The sequence below is a fragment of the Anas platyrhynchos genome, chromosome 3 (assembly GCF_047663525.1).
Source record: "Anas platyrhynchos isolate ZD024472 breed Pekin duck chromosome 3, IASCAAS_PekinDuck_T2T, whole genome shotgun sequence".
In the NCBI taxonomy this organism is placed as follows: domain Eukaryota; kingdom Metazoa; phylum Chordata; class Aves; order Anseriformes; family Anatidae; genus Anas; species Anas platyrhynchos.
In genome coordinates this window covers 50,223,608-50,248,474 of record NC_092589.1, presented here as the reverse complement: position 1 = coordinate 50,248,474, position 24,867 = coordinate 50,223,608, and the positions used below count along the sequence as shown (strand labels likewise).

Sequence of the window (24,867 nt, the reverse complement as noted above, 5' to 3'; positions counted from 1 at the left end):
ATTTTTCAAGAAGAGCAATACAGTCAGAATATACACTGGAATTCAATTTTTTTTTGAAAGTTGCTTAGCTGTTGGCAGAAATTAGCACTAATCTAAAGATATGGAGGTTTTTATTTTAAGGATGATTATTCTTATAAATATTGACAGTTCCTGAAGCTTCTGAGACATAAAATTATTTCTCAGAAAAGTCTTTATGTATTTGAAAGACTTTTAAAATTGCACCTCAGTGTGCAATCTTCAAAATTTTATTTTTAAACAGAACTTCCGTCTCCATTCATTATTATTTTTTGAACTGTTTCCTGAGGTTTTTCTTCTTGCCACAGCACACGGAGTGTCCCTTGTGATGCACGGAACCATTGCAGCGTTACTGTCAGTCGCCCCGCTCCCGTCGGTAGCGACTCAGCTCAACCCAAATCTGTCAGCATTGCAAATGATACCAGGTAGCCTCACTCCATGACGTAGCAGTCTCATTCTCCTTACATCATCCATACAAATGTTTCCACCTACTTGCATTCCAGTAGATCACTTGCACCATGCTTTTCCTTCCCATCATGTATTCCACTGGCTCCTTCATTCATGTTTGACTTGAGCAAAATCTTACATCTTAGAAATAGATGGTTAGACCACTCTCAGAATTAAAATGTACAAACAACATGGTAGATTAAGCATGTGGTTCTGATGTTTTGAATGAGTAGGTAAGATATCTGCTCAATAAAAATGTCCATGAAACTAACATAAGACAGTCAGTTCCTTGGTATAACCTGACTAAATAATTAGTTTTGATAACTAACACTTGGCATCGAGTTGACTCATATACAGATAAGCCTAAGATGTGGGGTGGGATTTTTTTGTGGGTTTTGTCATTGGCTGGTTGGTTGTTAGATAACAGTTTTGGTATTGTTATTGTCTGCCATAAATATTTTGAAGCATATGGTGGAAACACACAGGATTAGATAAATAAGATTTCAGGAGTAAATTTCATTTGACGAATAACATTTTCAAGTGCTGCCCTTGCCAGATGGACAGCAGAAGCACATGTTAAGGTGTTCGAGAGGGAAGTGAATTTCATCTTTGTATATAATATCCTTCATGCAAGTCTTCTCCTTTTTTTTTTTTTTTTTTCTTTTTTTTATGGTAAGATGCAACTTCCATCGTACAGTAGATGCTAGAGGTACAGCTTGTGAGTCCAGGCCTTTTTTATTGAAAATATATCCTGAATGTTTGTCATTCAAACTATGTGTTTTTATACTTCATGCTTCCATTTTAAGCCTCTTGTTAAAAAAGACAAAAGTAGGCAGTAATCTGCAGCGCTGTGTACTTGAAAAGCCCTTTTCAGGAAAGTTAAATTCTAGAGAACTTTCATTGGGAGATTCTGGCAGCTTTATATGCTGACAGGGTAATGATTAATGTTTTTATGATTTTGAAAAACCAAATGCAGAACTTGTTTATTTGATTATGTTTTTACTTTACACAAGTGCAGGGGATTTTTGAGTATGTACAGCACTTAGAGCCAAAGTGTTTCCTTGCTTGAAGTTAATTTAAAGGAGAGAAAGGAGGCAATTTCTTTTATATTCGTAGTCTTTGTAGTGATTTTATACCAAATGCAACTGTCAGGCTTATAATTTGACACACCTGAATACAAAGGTATACTCTTTTAATGGTTTCTGTTATGTACATCCTATGCAAATTTTGCTTGAGTGTAAAGGTTAGCATTTTGACAGCTTCTTCCAGTTCTAGAAAATAGTCATTCCGAATAAAAGAAATGAGAATTCTAATTCTTAATTGCAGTTCAATACACAGTACTTCTGTGGATTGTAATAGGAAAGTTGATGTGAATGCAGGGTTTTAGTCTAACAGGCCTAGGCCTGTTTATCAGACATGTATTTTTCTTAGACCTCTTAGTTTTCTCTTTGTTTGATGGCTATTAGGAAAATGTCCAATGACTTTTTTTTCCACACATTGCCTGGATTTTTAAGTACTGTTGCTTAACCACCTGCATTACGTAGTTGTTTGGTTTGGTTTGGTTGGTTGGATTCCTTTTTTTTTTTTTTTTTTTTTTAAGAGGATGGTGAATGTAATATGTCTATAGCAAGTTTCTTCTGTTGACTATAGTCAAAAGAAAGTAGCAAACTTTAACACATTGCAGTCCTATGCAGTCCTAATTACAGATTTCATTTATTTGTGTTCCAAAGGAAAAGTGGAATTTGTTGGGTCAAGAAAGTGTTATTTGGCTCTGAATGTAAGAGGTGTGGGGTCCAGAAACTCATTAGACGTTTAGGAAATGGTTATAAGCATTAAATATCTATAAAAGGTTGAATGTAGGAACTTGGTAAATCAGTTGCACTAGGCAGTGCATAGTGCACAAATGCCACCATAGTTCTATTGAAGTTTTTTTCTGAAAAAATAAAAGTTTAATAAAACTGGAAAATAAAATCCAAAGCAGCAATATTTAGTTATTTACATTGAGCTTTCTGATGGTTATAAATTTATGCTATGTTCATACTAGCTACCTATATAAATATTTCATTTTTTATCTAGCTGAGGTTATTATTCATTGTTTTATATTTATCCAGGGTCAGAGCAGAAATTTAGCAAGTCTCCTTCTCTTTTACTCTATCTCTTTGCATGCAGACAATCTTTATGGACGCAGGCAATAAAAAAAAAGATTTGGGTGGCTAAGATGGGTTTGAAATGGATTTTAGGCAACTAGATTCAAAGTTACAATACTTAGGCTTTTCTGTTCAGTTACTAACTCGTTCTAAAGGCATCTGTTTTCACTAGGTGCTTTTGAGCTCTTTGTGCATCTAGAATTTTTGTTCTGTATCTCCTTAGTGTAACTTCAGCCTTCTTGCTGATTAAAAACTCTGCTTTTCCTGAGGAGCATCACAATTTTTCACTAGTTCAGTTCCTACTCAAACATAAAAGGTCTAGCTGACAGTTGCAGGGAGTGAAAAGCAGTCATCATATGGAGAATATTCACATGGGAATAGGATGTCCTGGGCTTAGGCTTCTGTTTTCAAGGTATTCTTCTTCTTATTGTTGTTGTTGTTATTGTTATTATTATTATTTAAACAATCATGAAAACATCTTTAGGTGTAGGGAAGTGTTCTGTGTGCACTGTTTGTGATCCCAAATATCTGTCATCTTTTTATATTTTTTAAATGCCAGTGAAGGGTTTAGTGATGTTCCCCATTTTCCAGTAACGTTTAGCTCATACATCTAAAACATTTGGAGGTGTTAGTCACAGCTCTTCCCCACCATGCTTTAAGAAATGAAAGGGAGCCAAAAGGCACTTAGTGCAGAAAGACATTTGTGAGGGATTTATGGCTGTAAAATCTGGTTGGCTTGATCAGTGTCTTGGTAGCTGGAAAAAGGTGCCTGAAGACTTAAAGCTTTAAGACTCATTTCTCTCACTACTGTTTGCCTTTCTGTTCAGCATGCACGTTCATCTGGGTCTTATTCTGGGTCTTCTAATTGTACTCTGCTTTCTGGAGAAGGTGGGGCCTGGGCTACTACTAGGAGCACAAGCAGTCAAGCTGCTATCACTTAACACTGTACTTCTTCCTGTCTGCTGAGCTGTGGCTCTTCCTAGTATTTTTGACATAGTGACTATGGGCTGTGACTTTGTACTCGTTATTCACTAGAAGCATATGAATTCAGTTAGCGTCCTTCGTCTGATTGTGTGCCTCAAGTTATCACCGAGCTGAATCACTTCGGATTTTGTATCCAACCCTGGCACCAGCCACGTCCTGCAGCAGCTAGCTTATCTGTGTGTTACAGATCAGTAGTATGGATTCTGTTGGGATGGACAACAGCAGTTTCAAGTTGTTAATGCTTTAAAAGCTTATTTTTTCATATATAGGGTGACATAGCTAAAATTATGTAAGGAGTCTTCATTTGGGGAAAAAATTGCTTATGAGGGGTTTTCAGTTTGCCTCTAAGCACCCGTTTTTCTTTCATGTTTTTTTCATGGTTCATGTCCTAGGCTTCATAGTTTTTCAAACTGCAGTTAAATTGTCATTGGTAATAATTTAGTGCAATGCTAATTTAATTGGTACAATGGCTCTATTTAACAGGGGTTCCAGTGTCCCTGAAAATGATCGACTGGCTTCAATAGCAGCTGAGTTGCAGTTCAGATCCCTTAGTCGTCACTCCAGTCCCACTGAAGAGCGAGAAGGTGATTGTCACAATGTTAGATTGTGATCTGGATATGCTGGTGATTTTTGTCATTAACATATTTATCTGTTACCAGTTCTTATCCTTTCCATTTTTTTCACCTCTTCCATTTAAACATATTAGACTTCTAACTTTCAGACTTACTTTTTTTCATAGCAAGTTCTTCTGTTTTCAGACATACCCACTACTCTCTTGCCTTCCATGTTGTTTCTGAATTGTAACTGAAGGAATTTCCTGGTGTCTTACTAAGTTACACTATTCAAAGCTAAATAAGTTCCATGATTGCTGATTTATATATCCCATTAGATAGTAAATTTCTAATTGTTGTTATTGAGGTATTAATTGGACCCATCAGGACAGTGAAAAGGTTCCTGTCCAATTCTTTCACTACCACTGCAGTATTCATGTTACAGATGCTTGCTGCTATTTGAATCCAGGAAGAAAGGTCAGGGTGGGTGACTTTGTCCCGACCAAGTCTCCTCCTTCAAGTTTACTCAATCCTTGTACGTGTGGTATTTATTACAATAAATACTTTGAAACTTTTATCTTGGAAAGTCACATACCTTGATTACAGAATCACAGACTGGCTGAGGTTGACAGGAACCTCTGGAGGTCATCTGGTCCAACCCCCCTGCTCAAGCAGGGCCACCTAGAACAGGTTACCCAGGGACATGTCCATGTGGCTTTTGATCAGACCCCAAAACCTCTTTGGGAAACCTGTGCCACCTGCCCAGTACAGAAATGCTTCCCATTGTTCAGAGGGGGGCTCCTGTGTTCCAGGTTGTGCCCATTGCCTCTTATCTTGTTACTGGGCTCCACTGAAAAGAGCCTGGCTCCATCTATTTTGCAGCCTCCCTTCAGTTATTTCTACATATGGTAAGATCCCCATGACCCTCCTCTCCTAAGACGCTGTGTTCTTTGCAAATTAGAGTGAACTAGGGAATCGCAAACAAAACAGAGTGATACTGTGGTCATTCTGCAAAATGAAGCAGGTTTCTACAAACATATGTCTTAGAAACGTACACTAGGAAGTGTGTTTTGTTTCATTTTGTTTAGTTTTAAGATGTTGAAAATATTGTTTGTCACATACTTAGTCCTTTTTTAACGTATACATATGAACAAGAAACTGGCTTAGATTGGAACGATACAGGTCTTTCTCTCAGGCAACTTAGAAGTTTGCTTTCCTACTGACCTGTATCCTGCATTTGATTCTGAGTGCCCTGACTTGAAGTGCTTCCACAGGTGTGGAAGGAGATATCTCTTGGCATATAAATTAAATCCTATTTTAGAATAGCATTCATAATCTGTTTTCTAAGGAGAAGTCATTTTTAAATTCAAGACCGTATATTGCTGTGGTTGCATTACATACTTGTAGGGTGTATTAGTCCTGGTATGTAAGATCTCAGCTTCTGCTGAATATAATTGCATAATCTTTAATATGAGATAAAGCAACTTTTATGCTAAAAGTATTATTTCTACAGAACCATCATATCCAAAAGGAGATACTATTGGCTCATCCCGGCGGAGTTGGGAGCTCAGAACTTTAATCAACCAGACCAAAGGTAGGCTTCCAGGAGCCACTATAATTTGACATTTCTTAAAGTAGCGCTGTATTAAAAGACTGAATCTTAATGCTGATTGGAAAAGGTTTTCACAGCTTTGTTTTTAGAAAGGGGGAAAAAAATCTGCTTGCAGATAGGAGATACTGCTAGCAAAATTGCAATGTGCACCATCTGATGTGGGAGTAATTAAACTTCATAATTTTTTTTTCTGTTCAAGTCACCTAACGATGTGAGTAGTGTTGTCCTACCATTGCAAAATGCATGCGATTGGTATAGGTATAGGTATTGGTATAGGACTTGCAGAAGTTTCCTATTCTGGTTGTGTGACTGTAGGAAGCACTTCCTAAGATTTCTCCTCAATATGGGGTTTTCTTGTTTTGGGTGATCCTACACCGTTTCCCAAATTCAAGGCTCTTATGGGCCTCTCACATCTGTCCTGCTGCTTATTTTCATGAAACTTAAAGTAACTTGATTACTTCTGAGACTCCTATATTGTATTGTATGTGCAGATATATACACAACTTACGTGCATATCTTATGGCAAGCTAGAACCTCACGAAACATTATAAAAAAGTTGTCTTTCACATAAAAAGTTGATCCATCGGTGATGTGACTCAGGATGTGAACTCACTCACTCAATGATGTTACTCACAATGATGAGAACACAGGAAAAACTTCTGAAATCTAGAAGGGTTATTGTTTGTTTGGAGCATAAATACTGAAGAAATTGAGTTTGTTTAATCTGGAAGGAAAAGATGAATTAGGGACAAACAGAAAATTTCTAGAAGTCTGCTGCAAAGGGAACTGCTCTTACTATCCACTGTGAATAAGACAAGGACTAAAAACTGCTGGGAGTCAGATTTAGTATAGATGAATTATAGGCAGTAGAATGTATCATTTGGGGGTATTTCACTGTCTCCATCTTTTGAAGGCCATTAGAAGAAGGTTAAACTACTGTCTCTCAAGAGTGACAGATGTGTAATTTTTCTTCTTTACAATTTCTTCTAGCCTCACTGACAAGGATTCAGTTCCATGATAACACTTTAAAGCTGGAGTTATGTAAATACCTGGAATCTTTGAAATAAGAGAAATTTCTTATAAAGAGAGTAAAAACTTAACTGCCCTTGGCAACTCCTAATGGCTCTGACATATTTCCACTATCTATCTGTGGTTAATTACAGGTCAAATATGAAAAAAAAAAATCAATGTTTTTCATACTTTTTATTACCTTGGATCAATTAAGAGATGAGTAGAAAAGTACCAGGATTCTCATTTTCCTTTAGTTTCCTTTAGTTTCATATGTGATTGCTAAAATATTTTATTCTTTTGCTGTGTCTTAAATTTGACTCACAAAATAGTTGTCGTCTCAGTCAAGTCACTTGATGTGATATCAAAAGGTAATGAAATAAAGTATACAAACAATATTTCTCAATCAAGGAAATTGTTCATTGCTCTTCTTTTAGATACTGTTTCAAAGCAAGCACCAATTGAAGCTGTTCAAAAGTCTGTTCAGTTGTTTGAAGAAAGGAGATACAGGGAGATGAGGAGGAAGAACATCATTGGCCAAGTTTGTGACACACCAAAATCGTATGATAATGTCATGCATGTAGGTTTGAGAAAAGTGACTTTCAAGTGGCAGAGAGGAAACAAAATCGGTAAGTTTGTTACACATTCATTTATAAGGCTAAAATACCAAGATTATTTTTGAAGGAAATCTAAGAGTATATTTTGAAATCTTGCATCCTTGTATAGGTAATACCAGCTTTACTGAAATCAGGATGTTGAAATTACAAAATACAATGGCAGCTAGGGTGTCCTTCATGTAGAACTTTAGTGAAGTTTTCATTGGTCAAATAATAAGAAACAAAGGAGTAAAAGGATTTGGTTAGGATGATTGCTTGTGTATGATCCTGCAATTCCTCTGCATGTTCAACCCTATAAAAGGTTCGAGTTCTGCTCTTGAAAGAACCACAAATGTGAATGGAAACGAGCACAAACTTTGGGGTTTGTTTTATTCACCAATGATGTTGTTGCTTCCCACATACGACTGTTATTTCCTCTCTGCTTCAGGATTTGTGGAAAAATCCTCATATTGCTCATAATCATCCTCATACTCATGAGGATTTTTCTTTCAGGTTAACCTGTTAAGTTTGCTAGAGTGAAAACATGACACTAAATTCAGGGCTGTAAATGTTTTATTAGGTGTTACAGGTCAAAAGGTACTTGACGTTATTAAATGAAAATACACACAAATAAAGTTGGCAAGGGGAGCTTTCAGTGATGTGTCTACTTACTATGGTTGATGTATATGTCACTTACTGAATGTAGGGTAATTATTTTTTCTTATTTTAACTCTGCAGGTGAAGGCCAATATGGGAAGGTCTATACCTGTATCAGTGTTGACACTGGAGAGCTGATGGCTATGAAAGAAGTGAGTGTTTACTATATGAGAATCACTGCTGCCCTTGCTTTTTTTCCAAACCACATACACAAGTTGTTGGGCATTAAGGTTTTCTGAACATAGTTGTTAGCTAGCTCAAAAAGGATGGGAAGACAAATCGTTTCTTCATGTAGCCACAACTGCTAATTATCACTTGTTCTTCCTCAAATTGTTTAAGCTTTTTCTTTCAGTTTAAAAGTTTCAATGTAAAAGTATGTAAAATGGATACTGGGTAATCTCACAAGGATATTGAATGGGTACTTGCTTAGCATGTGTGAATGCCTGTGAAGAAATCTTAAACTATTCTGGAGTTTTCTGATTAGAAAAACGGTACACAAATTGTCTAACTTTACAGTATTTCATCTCACATTTAATTCTCTTTTTCCTCATTTCGTAGAGAAAAAGATAGGAAGTGCCACATCTGATGTTTTTCAGCCTCTGTAGTTTAGGTGAGCTTGGTTGAGTCACGAAACTGTTGACTAACCTGGTGGGTACAGAAAACCTAATTTTCTGTATAGAAATGAGTAAAGCTGTGTAGGTGTAGAGATCCTTTTTTCCTTACAACACATTGGTTTTAAAATATTTGTACTGTTTAATTTTACTGCATTTCCACATCTTACTACCAGGATCATCAAGCGTTCACAACAGTCACTGTGCCAGCCATTTGATGCTAGAGCAGTTATATTTTGATGAGGTAGTTCCTCCACATACGTAATACGTATATGAGCTCACAGAAGCATGGAAAAGCAAGGCTGGGATTGTGCTTAACTTCTTGTACAATAGTCATTCACTGACTAAGTAATACCAACATTCAAAAGTTTTTTTCCAGCTGCTGCCAAAGTATCATTTTTCCCACTATTTGTAGCTCTCCGTGTCTGGAATTCAAAGTTGCCTTCTAGATGCAGGTGCTTTTTGCAGATTAGCATGTGTGAGCTCTCATTAGGGGGATTTTATAAATAGATGTAAGTTAAATGGACCCTGTTTGACAGATACTTCCTTAGTAGGCTAAATACACAATACGCTGTAATACTTTTCAACTTGCTGTAAGTATTCCACCAAGAAACACTTTTTTGTCCCCATTGTGGGCTTAAATGCAAACTGCAACTTTCAAGAAAAAGCTCTTCAGGGTTTCCTAAGGGGTATCTTAAGAGAAGGTTTCTTCATTTGTTTTTAAACTGGTTGAAAATATTGAAAACATTTCCCCATCTTCTGGGATTTCTTCAAGACTTTGCTGTCTTAACCACAGTGTCACCAATATCTCTACAAATGATAGTGGAAAAGGTTTCCTACAAATGTACAGTAGTGCAACTGTGGAGTGTTAGGAGGTATGTAAAATAATGTCATTGATTGCCTTTTTTGTTTTTTATAATCTTCATGTATTTAATTTTATCACTGTTTGAGTACAACTGCTACACTGGAATTACACAGAACAAAACAATCATAACATCGTAGCAAAAAAAAAGGTGAAATATATGCATTTATTTCTCTAGCAGTTGTCCTGTACTCAATTAATGAAATTTCTGCTTTCTACCAGAATAGTAAAAATAACATCCCCCATAATTAACTGAGCGTTTTGCTTATCTTTGTCTGAATGGAAACCTTAAATCAGTTTTCCAGAAGACTGATTTTTTTTTTCCTCCAAGAAAAACCCATCACAGCATGTTGTAGGAGAACTAATGAAAGCCTCTTCCTTTAATCAAAACCTCCGTGATCATATGTTTGTAAAGAAAACCCTCAAAGAAAATCCCTTAGTCTCACTTGATGAAATACCTGTCAATTAGTCTTTCTTGAATGACAGCTCTCATTCATGTTATTTTCAGATCCTCTTGTATTGCATCTACCTACCAGGTATAAGCTAGAAGGCAGGCTCCAAAAGGATACGTGTATATGTGTCCACATCTGTGACGTTTAAGTAACAGTATTTTCACCTTATCAAGTTTATAAATCATCGTGTGTGTGTGATTTTCCAAAAACAATTTGGGGTTCTTTTTTGGTTAGGCTGGGGGCGAAGGCATAGAATTCTGTAACTTTTTGTGTGATGATACTGTTTCAAAAAGAAAAAAAAAAAAAAAAAAAGGTTTTACCTGCTTTTTTTTTTGTTTTTGTTGTTGTTCCTAAGCAATTTGAAACTTAATAGCAGCAAAATAATGAAAAATTTTCTTGTAGATAAGATTTCAACCTAATGATCACAAAACCATCAAGGAAACAGCTGATGAACTGAAGATTTTTGAAGGCATCAAACACCCTAATCTGGTTCGGTATTTTGGCGTGGAGCTCCATAGGGTAAGCAAACATCACTTCCTGGGAGGTTGTGTGTAGGGTTGGGAGAGAATTCTGAGAAGCTTTGGATCATTGGAGGTTTCACTTCAGAATGCTCTCATGTAACTTAATTGTCTGGATATTTCTGTGAATTACAAGTCTTTTTCCTACGAGTGTTGAGACCTCTCTAAAACACAGTTTGCAGAAATGTGTTGAAACTGGTACATAAACAGAGAAGGCTCACAGTAAGTGAATTGAGTAATGCTGGAGCTATCGTGCACTGCAACTCTGTTTGACTGCTCCAAATGCAAAGATGTTGTACTTACTGATAATTTTTGTATGCAGATACAGACTAGACAGCCTGTCTAAAACTCTTCAGTGTTAGCAGCAGAGTTTTCTTGCTTGAGCAGCAGAACTAACGAAGCCTGGTTGTCTTACAGAGTGGGATCCCACAGCTGTGTGCTGAGATACCTGACTTTCTCTTACTCTCACTTCCATATGCCCTTCCTCCCCAGCTCCCTCAAGTCTCAGGTCCTTCCTGTATCTCTTTACCTGTTCCCTGGGAGGAAACAGGATGCTGGGTACCTAGCTGGAAAGTGGTGTGTGCTCTTGACTGACTTGATCAGTATGAATGTGTTGATTCGCTTACCCTCTGCTATTTTGGAAGGGGACAAAGGCTGCTTTCTGCCTGCATTTCTTTACTCGGGGACACGACTTTGGGTGTCTGTGCCACTGGGTCATTGGTTTCTCAGGCTAGTTCTAAAAGTTCAGTGTCTGCCATCTTTTGTATTAAATCTGGCTGCAATTGGCTGAAACTTCCAAAATGGGCTTGGAGAGAGAGAAAGAAAGAGAACAAGAACCAAAGTTTTCCTTGAAATGAGTTAGAGTTGGCATGCTTGTTTGAAGCACAGACAACAACAACAAAAAACTTGCCTTCCCCAAGCAATCAGCATGTGATAGTGCAGGAACTGGGAAAAGGGGGGGGGGGGGAATCTCTTTTTAAATTGCTAAATATGCAAAGCCTCTTTTAGTATTTCTGCTTTATGTACATAGATTTCCCAAGTGCTGTTTGGTAGATTCCAAAGTAACATATATTACACCACCAAATACTGTCATTTGCATATAAAGGATACTGTCATTTGCATAAAGGATACGGATAGACATGTGAAAGAGATTTTCCATTGCTGTGCAATACAATATTAGGATGAAACATGCCTAAGAGAATAGAGGTCTGAAGAGATGATTAATTAGATATTCCGTGGTAAAAGGTACCTCCTCTAGAACTTGCTCTTTCACAAACAGTGAAAGATGGAAGGAAAACTTTGTCCTAATTCAGTGTTAAAAATTTTTTTAACACCAATGAAATCCGGTTTGGTTCCCACAACAGGAAGAAATGTACATCTTCATGGAGTACTGTGATGAGGGCACTCTGGAGGAAGTGTCAAAACTGGGCCTTCAGGAGCATGTCATTAGGCTCTACTCAAAGCAAATCACGATTGCTATCAATGTACTACATGAACATGGTATTGTTCATCGAGACATTAAAGGTAACGTTAACCAAAAAGGTAATGTTGTTGTTTCAGTGTTGTAGATGAGGGTGTGGGGCAGGGATGGGGGATGTTTTTCAGATTAAGCACACATTATCTATACAACAGTTGAGTATAAAATCTTTCACACCTTTTTCAATTTTCAATTTACAAGTTGTCAGCTAGTTAAACGCTCCTTTTTAACTGCAGAACATAAAAATGTTCACAGATGGCATTGCAAACTCGTAAGTTGTGCCCGTGATTTATATAGCTCTTGTAGAGGTTGTTAGGATTGTTGGGGGTTCATCCAAACTCAAATTTTGGTCCTTGTATTTCTAGCACTAACACTGAGTTATGTAATACTGTTTTTCTCATCTGTGCAAGAAGCAATGGCGTTTCCTGGGAGCTGACAGGCAGTGTACTGTGCTAGAGTGCTGCAGCAGAACTTTTCCTTGTGATTCCCATTTTGCGGAAGAGTTTTAGGCTTTCAGACAAATGTTTGCGAACGCATAGTAATAAAAGTCTTGGTAAAAGGAGTTAAATAGATACGGTAAAACTACTTACCAGTGTTCTGTTTTTTTTTTGCCATACATTTATCTACTCATGCCTGGCTCTCAGCTTTTGCTTACAAAATGAGCAAACTGGAACTGCAGTAACTGAAGGGTGGTTGCTTTTGGCATTTGCTTAAGGCACACGGTGTCAGTCTGCATTTCACATTCATTTTTCTTTTCCTGCGCCTACCAAGAACATCCTCCATGTCTAGTTGTCTTGTTTGTGTTTTGTTTTTTTTTTTAATCTGACATATTTTGCTCACCTATGGCAGAAACTTAACAGATGGTAGGGAAACAATGCACACTATGCCCCACTCATTTTATGCTCATTTTATGACAAGGCAGTGCAACCCAACGATGCTGGGTTTCTATGTCCCTCTTGCTCACAGGATTTTGAATCATCGCAGCAGTGTAGGAGGTTCCCAGTTGCTCTTGGTCCTTTGGCCTCGTGCTTCTCATTTGGGAAAAGAACTATCTACGATCCAGAGGCCTCCCACCCAGGTAGGCCACTCTTGAGTCAGTTTTGGCTTTTTTTTTTTCCTAGAAAACACTTTCCCTCACTCCCGTTGCCCAGCAGTCTTGCCTTCTCTGGTTCTCCTTCCTGACCAAAGGTTTCTTTCCAGTTGTGGATTTCCCTCCGTGCTTTTCACAGTGCCTTCCTTGCCCTTTACGCGATCATTCCATATCCAGGTTCTGCTTAGCTGGATTGCACTCTCCTGGAAGCTCGCGATCAAAATCCAAGGCTGACTGATAGGGATTTCTTTTGTGCTGCTCCATGTCATTGCTGATTTCTGGATATGTTTCTGAATAGGTCTTCCTCTCATCAGAGAAGTGCACAGAAGAGCTGTTTAACAGGACTGTAATGCTGCGTTATCTGAGGGCATTTCTGTCACAACAGGTTCCTCATACCAAATGCTGGGGTAGTCCTTGGGAGTAATAACAGCTACAGACAGGGTAGCTGCAGACACATCTGTGTACAGACCTTCCCTAAACTTAATGACAGAACTTAGACAGACTGCGGAGAGGGTGTTTTTGTAAAGGATGCCTGATGTTACATTGCATGTCTCTTGCTCTCTGTCTCTTTTTGTGCTCAGGTTGAATCCGCAAGTTCTCAGGCTAACAGCAGTAAAGAAAACTCTGTTTTTACTTTTAGCATAATGCTGGATTTTCTCTTACATACTCAAGTGCTCTTATTTTTCTGATAGGGGAGAATGACGAAATGTCATTCAGACTGTGTTAAAACTGCTTTTCTAGGAGAATCTCACTGACAGATCATACCAGATCTCTCATAGCCAGTTTACCAAAAATCAGTATGGATCTGTTTCGTTCAGCATCAGATAACCAACCAATTCGTAAGGGTAATTGTTTATAGCTGTATCCTGCAGCTGGCATTTGCAAGCACCTTGCACTCAAAACTTAGGTCAGTTGGTTAGTAGTGTCCACAGGTGCCACCGTTGTCCTCCTGGCGCTGTTGTGGCATCCAGTTTTGCAGGTGTAAAAACTGTAACAAGACACAGCTGCTGGGAATCCTTCTTCAACCTGTGGTTGCAAGAGAAAGCTAGGAGTAGCATTGGTCGAAGTTGCAGTTGACTGCACTGCTTTTAGTTGGCCTGCATCCATGCATTAAGTAGCTGGTGGAGTATGTAGCAGGCGATCAAGTCTTTTTTGGATACTTTTTTAAAAAAATATCTCTATCTTGCCTATTATATTTTAACTCCTCTGGCTAAAACCAGATCTCTCAGTTATGACAACTCTTTTTGCAAGAAAGCTGTCTGCTGAATAATGGAGAAAGATGAAATATTTAATGTTGAAGAGAACCTCAGGACATCTCTGGTTGAGTACTCTGCTCAAAGCAGGGCCAAGCTCAATGTCAGATCCAATGTCAAATTAGATCAGACTGCTCAGGACTTTGTCTATTTGAGTTATGCTTATCTCCAGGGATGGAACATTCCCTCTTCCCTGCGCCCCTCTGCTGTTCCCATTGTGAAAATCTTTTCCTGATACTTCCCTGGAATTTGCAAGCATTGCTATTTGTGTCCATTGCCCCGGATCCTTTCAGTGTGTGTCTTTGAAGAAAATTCTGTTTCCATCTTCATGATATGGTTACGTGGTTGAAAACAGCAATAAATTCCACCCCGGCCTCCTCTTCAAGCTAAACAACCCCACCTCTCAGCTCCGCTTTGCGCATCCCATGTAGCAGCCCTCTGACCATCTTGATGCCCCGGGGCTGGGCTTGCTGCATCAACATCCGTCTTGTACCGGGGAGCCCCAAAGCAATACACATCGCTCCAAGTGTCGTCTCAAAAGTGCTGAATTGAGAAGAATTAATCGCTAAGGTCACGCCTGGTGCTTTCTCTTTGGGAGAGCAGCGCATATTATTGAAGAGTGCATTGGGCCTGAACCAAGTTGGTTCTTGAATGAATTTGGCTGTTGCAGTGCTTAAGTACTGAGGAGTGGCTACGAGCTGCCCCCGTTTGCCACAGTCATCGTGGGGATTTTGGTTCTGCTCCGAGGACTCCCAGTACTGAGAGCAGCATCTCTGGAATGTCCCTCTAGTGTCAGTTTGCACTGGGGTTAGCATGGGGCTGTCTTGGCACAGAGGTACTGTGCCCTAAACTCGAGTTTAAACACTTTGGGTCATAGCAGTTGTTCTCTCTAGCAAGAGTACCATTTCTGGTATTTGCTGTCTGTTTGCAGTCTGCCCAAAAGGTCTTGTGGTGTAAATGGCAGCAGTATTTGGCTACCTCTTGCCCTCCACCAAGTACATCCTGTAGGGCTGCTTTCAATACCGAACGTGGAGGAAAGAAGGCACCGACTGGGGGTGCTGTGCCTTTTTGTTGTTTTAGCCATGGTCTCTGGTTCTATTTCTCTTATTAACCATGCAGATATGGTAGGAATTTGGTTACGTTTCCAATCACGCTAACTGTCAAGGCTAAAAAGGATCATGCATCCTCAAAGTACCGTTCTTCTCTTTCCCTTTTCTCTTACTCAGGTCCTGCTAGATTATGTGGAATTTCCTTCCATTAAGGAGACCTTTTCTAAAAACTCCTGCTAGAGCTTGGTCTTGTTCTCTAAAACACAGGCGAAGGCTTACCAAACAGAGGCGCCAGCAGACAATGCATCAGTGGAAGCCTCATTCAGCTGACAGAAAATGTTAGCAACACGTCTTCAAGTTCTGGCTCTTTCTTTTTGGTCAAAGTTTGAAATTTAGGTTCATTACTTCACTGTATTTGACAGTTCTGGGTGTTCTTTGCAGAAGAATTCATGGGAGCTTTCACAGTAAACTTTATGCTAAGAATTGTCATTACCTTTTTTTTTTTTTTGTAGGAGGACAGATTTGGACTGAAAGGCCTTACAAGTTGGTTCTAAACTGCATTAAACCAAGTTATCACAATAACTTTAGATTCAGTTAGAACAAAAGATCTTGGATATTAGCTCAGTCCCTTTTCATGTGCTTCAGTAGCTTCAGAAGCTACTCTGTAGCCTTTCGTGAAATTTTCAAGCAACTTGCTTTCTTGGGGAACCAGAACCTAAGTTTCCAAAACCATCCTTGTAAAATATTTGCTAGTGATGCCTCTTTTTCCTATGCTCTTTGGGGCTAAGTGTACCCACTTGCTATATGTTAAGTAATTGCTTGAAAATCATCCAAAAAAGACAAGTTATTGGCAGTTGTTAGAAGGAAAAAGCTGCTAGCACCTATAAATGTCGGTCATCTACTGCAGTGCTTATATATTTAGTGTCCCATTGAGCTGCCTTCTTGTACTGCTTTGGTGTGATGATGGATCAAGGAGCTGATGGATCGTCTACGTGTGTGTTACATGCACCTGTGATTGCAGGGTCCAGGTTGTCCCTGGCTGGGTTCCGTGGTTTGCCAGCAGAACGAATGCTGATCTTGAGAATGCCAGGACTGGAAAATGTGCAGACACAATGTCTAGAAGAGTTGTATTTACTGAAAGTTAATTCTCCTTCCAGAACTTCTAAAAGGCTTATGGTTACCAAAGGTTGGAGTTTATTGCTGTTAGTGATTTCTCTCCTCCCTGTAGTGCAGTTATGTGTAACACCTCTCGGACTACATACACTTCGCTTCTGTTATCAACCATTCTCATAGCTGAAAGGGAAGTCCTTTGAGAACTGCGTAGTTTTGGCATCATTGACCTGCACTGCCTTTTTTGACTTGAGCTTTTTGAGGACTCTGTTTTCTGTAAATATCTTGGAGGTGCCCAGCCAAGCTAACTGGAAAAAGTCATTAATTAAGAGAACATAATAGAAAGGAGGAACAGCCAACAATTCCTGCACTGACCCATGTTGAAGGTGGAACAAAAGTGAGAAACTTCTTTTGAAAGGTTATATTCAAAGGAGCCATTTTTTAAAGAATCTTTTATGTGACATGGGAAAATGCTGTGTGTAACGAAGTCCTTGCATTTGCCTACTCGCAGAGTAAGCAGGCAGTTTTGTTCTGTGCATAGCATTCATCCTGCTGTAAGAGAAATCACAGCACAAGCTGCATCTCTGCCAGGTGACTTGCAACCTATTTGTGGTCTCATTGTGGCACTTGCAGGACCCAGGATTTGGCCTGACCTGCACAGTGAGCTCCTTCTGCTCTGTTTTCTGTTGCCTGTGTTTTGGCAGAATGTTGAACGAAAGGAGACCACTGGCTGTCAAAACCGCTTGGCTTATTTTGCAGTGTTGTGTAGAGCAAGTAACTTGAAGCCTGCCGCAGGTTTCCCTCGGAGAATTTCAGCTGTGCTAGAGGAATTTTTTCTGGTGCAAGCTGGCAGTGGAGCCAGATACTGTAATGGTAGCCTTCCTCCAGAAATTATTCTGGAAGTAGAGCTAAATAGGAGTGAGTATTTGGTGGGATATGTAATAAACAAATGCTGTAAGCTCAGCTTTTACGTCTGCCGTGATGACCTAGCTGTATTGTATCACCTGTCTTGACCCAGCAGAACAGAAAAGTTGGATACTGGGAGGTACGCATCAATGGCCTCTGCCACACAGCTCCTTAAGGACATGTTTTTTTTTGCAGTGCAACACTCACAGGGATAAGCACTGGAATTCATATATTTCTGGAGGAGTTTTCTCATAATGAGCACATGCGAAAAGCTGATGAGTTTGCCTGCCGTAGTGCTTTGTGCTTTGAACATTTCTTGTTGTCATGTTCCAGTATGCTTAGTGTTAACTGAAACCCATCAAAATCCAGTTGGCTAATGGTAACATACCCTATGGGGTACATCTTTAATGGTGTCATATTCCACACTTAATCCACAGGTAAAGATACAAGTGTGAACTCAGCTGTTACCTACTGTGTAACTTCCGGTAGTGCATCATGTTGAGAAGCCCTCATGCCTTAGTTCAGCATTGGTTTAACAAGCAGTACTGTTTTTCTTTGTGTTTCCTAGGAGCCAACATCTTTCTTACCTCATCTGGACTGATTAAACTAGGAGACTTTGGCTGCTCAGTGAAACTGAAGAACAACACCCAGACGATGCCTGGAGAAGTGAACAGCACTTTGGGTACTGCAGGTGAGGAAGCACGTGCTAGGCAGAAACTTGTCAAGTTGCCATAAGAGAAAATGCCTCTGTCAAAAGTCTGGACTGGTAAAACAGTGTGGTTCAGGGAAACGTCATTTTACTTTGGCTGGTTAGCTGTGCTTTACATCCAGAAGGCAAAAATAATCAGTGAATGTTGCAACTGGAAAATGTTACTTGTTTGGTTAATTATAAAGCTTCTGGAGCTTTTGTTTTCTGTGATTTTACCTTTCTCTGTAGCCTCCTGAAACAGGACTGTTCTTACTGAACACCTGATTAATCTATTGTTTTAAAAAAGGAAAATAAGTGAGAGCACATACTGTACCAGAACTTCACCATTTTTCAAACTGAAAGACAGCTACACTGAAAATGTGTCAAAGAACAAGAAGCCAAAGCCAGACAAAACTTTGCAAGAAAACCTAAGTGGTAATTCACAACAGATGTATTAAATACAGTTGTATTAGAAGCATTAGGTTTGCCCAGTTTATCACCAAAGTATATACTGTTCCTTCTGCTGTATGAACTAATGACGTTGTATGTGTTGTTTCAAAGCATACATGGCTCCAGAAGTAATCACTAGAGCTAAAGGAGAAGGGCACGGACGAGCAGCAGACATCTGGAGCCTGGGCTGTGTTGTTATAGAGATGGTCACTGGCAAGGTAGGTGTTTCACCTGCTGAATGTCCTCATCAGTTTCTCCAAAAGCTATGGTTTCATTCCTTGTAGTAAGTCCACAAGTATAAGGGAGTCTTTTAAATTCCTGGGGTACAGACATATATGCTCTGTTGCACAGTGAGTTACTCACGAAACCTTGCACTTAGCAATTCTGTTTCCTGTTGCAGAGGCCTTGGCACGAATATGAGCACAACTTCCAGATCATGTACAGAGTGGGGATGGGTCATAAACCTCCAATTCCTGACAAAGTGAGTCCAGAAGGGAAAGACTTCCTTTGCCACTGCCTGGAAAGTGACCCAAAGATGAGGTGGACAGCCAGCCAGCTCCTCGACCATCCTTTTGTCAAGGTTTGTCTCACGGCTTTGGCTGCAAAGACTGGAGGTGGGAATCAAACAGCCGTCGCTGGCTTTGCCGTTTGCTGCTGTGCCCCAGGGCTTTCTATCGTGGGGGGAGGCTGATGCACGGTGATGCTGTACAGAGAGTAAGGAAGGCTTGGAAATTTTGAAAAGGTACACACATTGCTGCTTGCAAACATTTGGCTAAAAGAACCTGGTGTGCACCGTGCAATGTGTTGCAAGATGCATTATCTGTATTAAAGATTTGTCAAACTCCATCTCAATGGTAGCTAATTGCATCTGAGGGGCCAGGTATGCGCCTAAAACTTATACTTTGTAATGCAGAGATTGTGGTCCGCTCCATAGGAAAAAAATGAAACAAGCACATCCTTTATCATCCTTCTATACAAGGATTTACTTTTCTTCCTTTTTTTTTTTTTTTTTCCAGTAAAGCTCACACTGTTGTTGACTGTGGCATTACTGTAACAAGTTGTAGTTCTTGCATGAATTTTGGTTTAATTCTTAGTTGTGAATATTTGCTTATTCTTAAGCAACAAATTTAGGCGTAGCAGTAACTGTAGCTAAATCCGATCCACCACAGAGGCAGAACACTTCTTCAGGGACGTAAGAGGTGCATGCTGTCAGATATGAACAGTTGTCATTCATTATCATAATAATAAAGGAAAAAGAAAACTTAAACGATGTCAAGAGATGTCCTGTTAACCTTATGTTCAATGAAGGTGCTTAAGAAATTGATGGTCATCTTTTTGCTGCAATAGAAAGACAATTCATTGCCTTTTGTTCCCTTCACAGGTTTGCACAGATGAAGAATGAAGTTATTCAATCTCTGGCCTTTTTTATTCTGGCAAAAATACCTTTTAATCACTACTGTATGTAATATTTACATAAAGACTATGCTGAGAACAGTATAGAAGTTGAACTTATGAAGACTGCACAAGTGACATGCGTCACTTCCTCTGCTGCTCCTGTATGTTTTACTTGGCACATGTTGCTCAAGTTGTGACAGTGTCTGCAAGTTGAAAGAAGCTGCATGTTTCAGTGAAAGTGCCATTACTACTGTATATGGACCATACCTTTTTTGTTCTTTCTCCTGTTTCTCATTTTATTGAGAACTGTAATGTTAATATGTAGTATTTTTGAACTCTTTAGGTTCAGAAAAATGCTGTAGTGTTATCAGGCGTTATGGACCTTGTTTTTTAATCTGTTTGTTGAGTGCACTGACTGTGAACTTTTACTGGTTTTTTGTTTATTTGTTTTTGGCAAGCTTCAGATTTGTTATGCACAAGGCTGATTAATGAAATTTTAAAAAAAGGTTTTTTCTCAATAAATGGTTTATTTTAGGAGTTGTTGGTGAAGGGTTTTTCTTCTGAAAGTAACTAGGGGTTGTGGGTCACTTTTTAAACTTTTTTCTTTCTTAAACTGCTAAGACTGCAGTACTAACCTAACAGGACTAAGGGTCTCGTATATTGCTATAGTCAATGCTTTGTAAAGTACAAGAAGTGTAAGAAGCATTTTGCGTTGCACAAGGGTAACAGAATGAAGGTGCCCCCTTCGCTCACTACTGAGGAAGTAAGGTGATGTTCAATTCCCCACGCTACCTATTATATAAGGGATAGTGGTAAGGGCTGAGCTAACTTTCTTCTTGGACACAAGAACTCTACAGACAGAGAATGGCCACAGAAGTGCCATGCTGACCGAAAAGAGAATCAATTAAGATTATTTGTTGTGTACAGTTTAGTGAAAACAAAAAGTCATTTTTAAGATTTTTTAAAACGAGTTTCTGATCTTGGGCATTGATTTTCCTTTTTTTTTTTTTTTTTTAATTTAACGGTTAATGGTCAAAGATCTCAAAAAATAGAAATGGTTAGCAAATAGCAGCATTCTCTAACAATTGATCTACTTAGGTAGTTTTATTTTGTTTAGCTTGCTAATACAAATGTTTGCAGTTAAAAGTTACCTATTAGTGCAAGCTTATATATCTTTGTTACAGCCATAGACCTTAAAATGGGTAAGTTACAAAACAGAGAGCTTGCTTTTAATATTTGGCTTCATTGCAAAGTTTTGCGTCCCCTCTTAATACTGAAATCCTTGGTTTACTACAGGTGAGGCACAGCTGAATAAGCTGTTGAAAAGGTATCAAAATCTGACATTTAAATCTAGATGTGCACCAGCCTCATTCTGCATATCTAGTGAGGTGTACCTAGGCTTTCAAAACATACAATACTGAATTTAACAAACTTTCATTGTCTTTCATTCTTTCAGTAATGATAGGAAGGTAAGTACGTATTGTCATCATAAGTAGCTAACTAGAAAAGTACCTGAGGCTGAGGTCCCCCCGTGGCCTGCCGCATTCTTCGCTTTTTGGCGCATCACAAGTTTCCAAGCAGTTTGTCTCCTCATTTGTCGTGTGTTAGGTATCCTTGTACACACACACACACAAGATTCCAGGAGTCAGGAGAAAGGTGAAAACTGTTACAGGTTTGTTGTTGCAGACCAAAAGAAAACTCATTCACCGCACTTCAGCTTTTTATACTTTTATTTTTGTATAAACAAATGTAAGACTACTTTTGTTAAGGCAGTTGTAGACCATACAGTTGTTGGTGGGGAAGAGGGGCAAACACTGATTCCTACTGACATACGTCATTCTTTTAATACAGTGGACTGGACTAGTTTACCTTTGGCAAGTACCATTGCGCTTTCTCTGTTGGCCAGGGAACACTGGAAGGGCCCAGTGTTGCAGCTCTTGTGCACCGGGACTTCTAGAAGGATCCAGGACTGGCGTCTTTGGCCCTATGCCTTTTACAGTGGTTGCTCCCAGGGAAATTGGTAGGAAATAGCTAAATGCTCATTCAGAAGTATTTACGGGTTTGGTATTTTCCTCTTGGAGAAGTGGTACTGCATGCAATTAGAGAAGGACTACGACTCATAAGGAATGTTAAATGTCTCCCTACTGGCATGTTCAGTCTTCAAAAAAAAAAAAAAGTCAGTCTTCATCACATGAGTATGTATTTGCTGCTCAAAACTACTCACACCTGCGTATAGCGTTCATTCTACCACCCCGACAAAAGCTCACTTCATCTGCCAGGTAAGGTTTACAGTAAAATGCTAGCTTGAAGAGATCTCTCTGCCATCCCCTCCCATTTCCAAGAACTGTGTAGGCTGGTTCATTTACATGCCTGACGCATTACTGTAGATGTTACGCTACTACATGTTATAAATCTGTTTTCCACAGTTAAGATGGTTTTAGCCAATACAGGTGAGGGGAAGCACTTCAGCACAGAAGGGCATGTGCTTTATTCAGGGAATAGCTTTATAAGCATGACAGTATCCTGTGGGCTCTGGCTGTATTTCATGTCTTAAAAAAAATAAACCAAAGCCTGTGGTTATTTTTATGACACATCACACAACTTATTCCAGAACACTTCATTGCACAGGGAATTCAGGTACACACAAGACAACCCCCCCCCCCCTAAAACTAGATCATCACAAGCCCCCATGCCTATTCCTTCCTTTATATTGTACTTTTTACTAACTGCTTCCACCCTCAGAAGACATGCTAAAAGCACTACTCCACCTGCTCTTTAGATACTGCATATTAAAAGGATTAGTTTCTAGATGAGCTACAGAACAGCAAATGCATATTTCATGCAATGATTCACACTGTTGTACTGGCCTCTGTTACCTCTGGCTTCAGTTTTATTACAGCATAAGAGAAATGTCTTTTTTTTTTTTTCTTTACCAGCTGCTAGAACTGCTACTGTAAGACTGCTGACTGTCTTTTCTAGAAACACATAGGGTGTTCATGCCTAGACTTAGCATGGTTTAGTTCTATGTGCAATGAAAACCTAACATCACTGAAAGTGCCAAAAATATTCCTAACTGCTCAATATCAGTATCTTTTGGTTTTAATTTTTTTCCCCTGAACTGCTGATAGAAGTCACCTCTTTTTCTTTTCTTTAAAAATAAAACAGAACAAAACAAACACCTCTTTTCAGTAATTTACTTACATATTCTTAATTCTTGAAGTCTGTGAACAAGAGGGGGATGCCCAGGAATCAGTACTAGGGATGTGAGAGCAACACAGTTTTCCCAAGGGATTTGATCGTATTTTAATTCAGAAGGGTGACAAAGCAAGTCCAGACAGGCATAAAAAATTCCCAGCCATAGCGCTGTCCTAGGTCTCTCTCCTGCTTGCCTCTTTTCCCCAAAAGAAAAGCAAAAGATAATTTAAGTATTACCTCAGACAATGTTACGAGGTACCACCATGTGAAGTAGTTTTTCAGAAAAGACAGACAGGCAGAGTAATTAGGTTCACAACAGTATGGGTGTGGGGTGGTAACTTTTAATGCACGCTTTGCATTACTGTGTTACAGCATACCGGTTGTTTTCTGTTTCCGCCACTGTTAGGAATGCCTAGAACTGTAATCTGTGTTTAAAGCTGAAAGTAATCTGTTACCTATTCTTTTCTGAGCTATAAATGGCATTTATTCTCAAAAGAATTACAGGTTTCAGCTATCCCACTAACGTTTTGCCTGGGGAAAGATGTGGCAGTGCGTAACTTAGCTCTACTCATGGCCAAATTCCACACCAGGTTATGCCGCTGCAAGGCTCTGGGCTAACAAAACGGGCCCCTTGCCAGAGCCCGACTGAAGTTTCAAATGTGGTGCTTACTGTGGGAATAAATTCTAGATGTCAAAAAACTCTACTGCACTCCTGCCAGTTCAGTAGAGTTGCAAGATTGGTATCACCAAGCAGCGCATCTTACTCTATTTGAACACTGAGAGATTACTGTTTTTAAACTGTTAACACGTGAGCTAGACACCTATCAGTTTCAATTGTCTTAAACCAATCTTCTGACATTTACCCATTCCTTAGATCAAGTTAAGATAAAGCCTGCACCTCAGCAACCACTGATTAGTTTCCAGGTAGAGTCTTACCAGACCAGCACGCTGCAAATTTTTTTCTTCAAAACTTAAGACACTTTATATGAAAGCAAACCAACCAAACAAATGCAAACCTGTTGAGAGTACACACAAAGGAGTGCATCTTTCAAGCATGTAATCCAGCCCAAACCCCAAGAGAAAAATAACAGGAGCACAAATTCAGATATGCATGGCAATTGCTCATCCTACCCTTCCTCTGACCTCACTTGAAGGACCGTGATATGCACTGAAGAGTTCTCAGAAGTTGCATTTGTTCCCTTTGGATTGAAGCAGTCTCTGAAGTTACTACTTTCGTTTCTGCTTGATGTCATTGTTGCCATAGGTGGAGCCCTTGTTAATTTCTGTAACACCTATCATCCATCTGACACCAACAGAAGCTGCAAAATAAAAATAAAATGAGTTAATAGACTGCTTGCAGACAGGGATTCGAGGTCTGTACATGCACAGTGTTCTGCAGGAGACAAACAGCATTCTCTGCTTTACACTATTAGAGCGTTAAAGTACTTTTTACCTTTGGTAAGAGGTGCACTTGCACTCCCCCTTGTCAATAACTGCCCACAGTCACTTCACTACAGCAGGTCGCTGGCCCAAGTCTTGACCTATCCTCACCCTGCTCTCAGTTGGGCTGGACAAGACCATCTCCAGAGGTCACCTCCCCCCCAACTATTCTGTCTTCTGCCATTTGCTTGGGTGTAAGGCACCCGGCGTTGTTCTTTCAAAGCAGGAGCACTCAACTACAGACTTGTGCTCTGCCCGGACACCAGAGAAACACGGCCTCTCGCAGGCAACTGTCTGCGCAGGGTACAGCACAGAGAAAGCTGCCAGCAAGTTCACTGAAACTTACAATCCACT

General features: G+C 39.4%; 2 protein-coding genes across 11 annotated transcripts in view; one reads left to right on the top strand and one right to left on the bottom strand.

Annotated features, from left to right (window-relative positions):
- The window catches only part of MAP3K4 (mitogen-activated protein kinase kinase kinase 4), a 79,272-nt gene extending 58,857 nt beyond the window's left edge, over window positions 1-20,415 (top strand). For 4 of the 8 annotated variants that reach the window (XM_072035884.1, XM_027454273.3, XM_027454270.3 and 1 more), the window contains 11 exons: window positions 324-440; window positions 4,077-4,177; window positions 5,658-5,738; window positions 7,202-7,393; window positions 8,099-8,169; window positions 10,345-10,461; window positions 11,825-11,984; window positions 17,914-18,036; window positions 18,595-18,701; window positions 18,884-19,063; window positions 19,865-20,415. In XM_072035884.1, the coding sequence (XP_071891985.1) occupies window positions 324-440; window positions 4,077-4,177; window positions 5,658-5,738; window positions 7,202-7,393; window positions 8,099-8,169; window positions 10,345-10,461; window positions 11,825-11,984; window positions 17,914-18,036; window positions 18,595-18,701; window positions 18,884-19,063; window positions 19,865-19,885 (1,270 nt within the window). In that variant the 3' untranslated portion in view covers window positions 19,886-20,415. Of the gene's footprint in view, window positions 1-323; window positions 441-4,076; window positions 4,178-5,657; window positions 5,739-7,201; window positions 7,394-8,098; window positions 8,170-10,344; window positions 10,462-11,824; window positions 11,985-12,903; window positions 13,016-17,913; window positions 18,037-18,594; window positions 18,702-18,883; window positions 19,064-19,864 lie in introns of those variants that run through there. The other 4 variants (XM_027454272.3, XM_027454274.3, XR_003496389.3 and 1 more) reach the window with 3 other exon arrangements.
- A 1,175-nt stretch (window positions 20,416-21,590) lies between these two features.
- AGPAT4 (1-acylglycerol-3-phosphate O-acyltransferase 4) overlaps window positions 21,591-24,867 on the bottom strand; it is an 81,758-nt gene continuing 78,481 nt past the window's right edge. For all 3 annotated transcript variants that reach the window (XM_027454275.3, XM_027454276.3, XM_072035885.1), the window contains one exon: window positions 21,591-24,392. In XM_027454275.3, coding sequence (XP_027310076.1) covers window positions 24,301-24,392 — 92 coding nt within the window. In that variant the 3' untranslated portion in view covers window positions 21,591-24,300. The remainder of the gene's footprint in view (window positions 24,393-24,867) is intronic.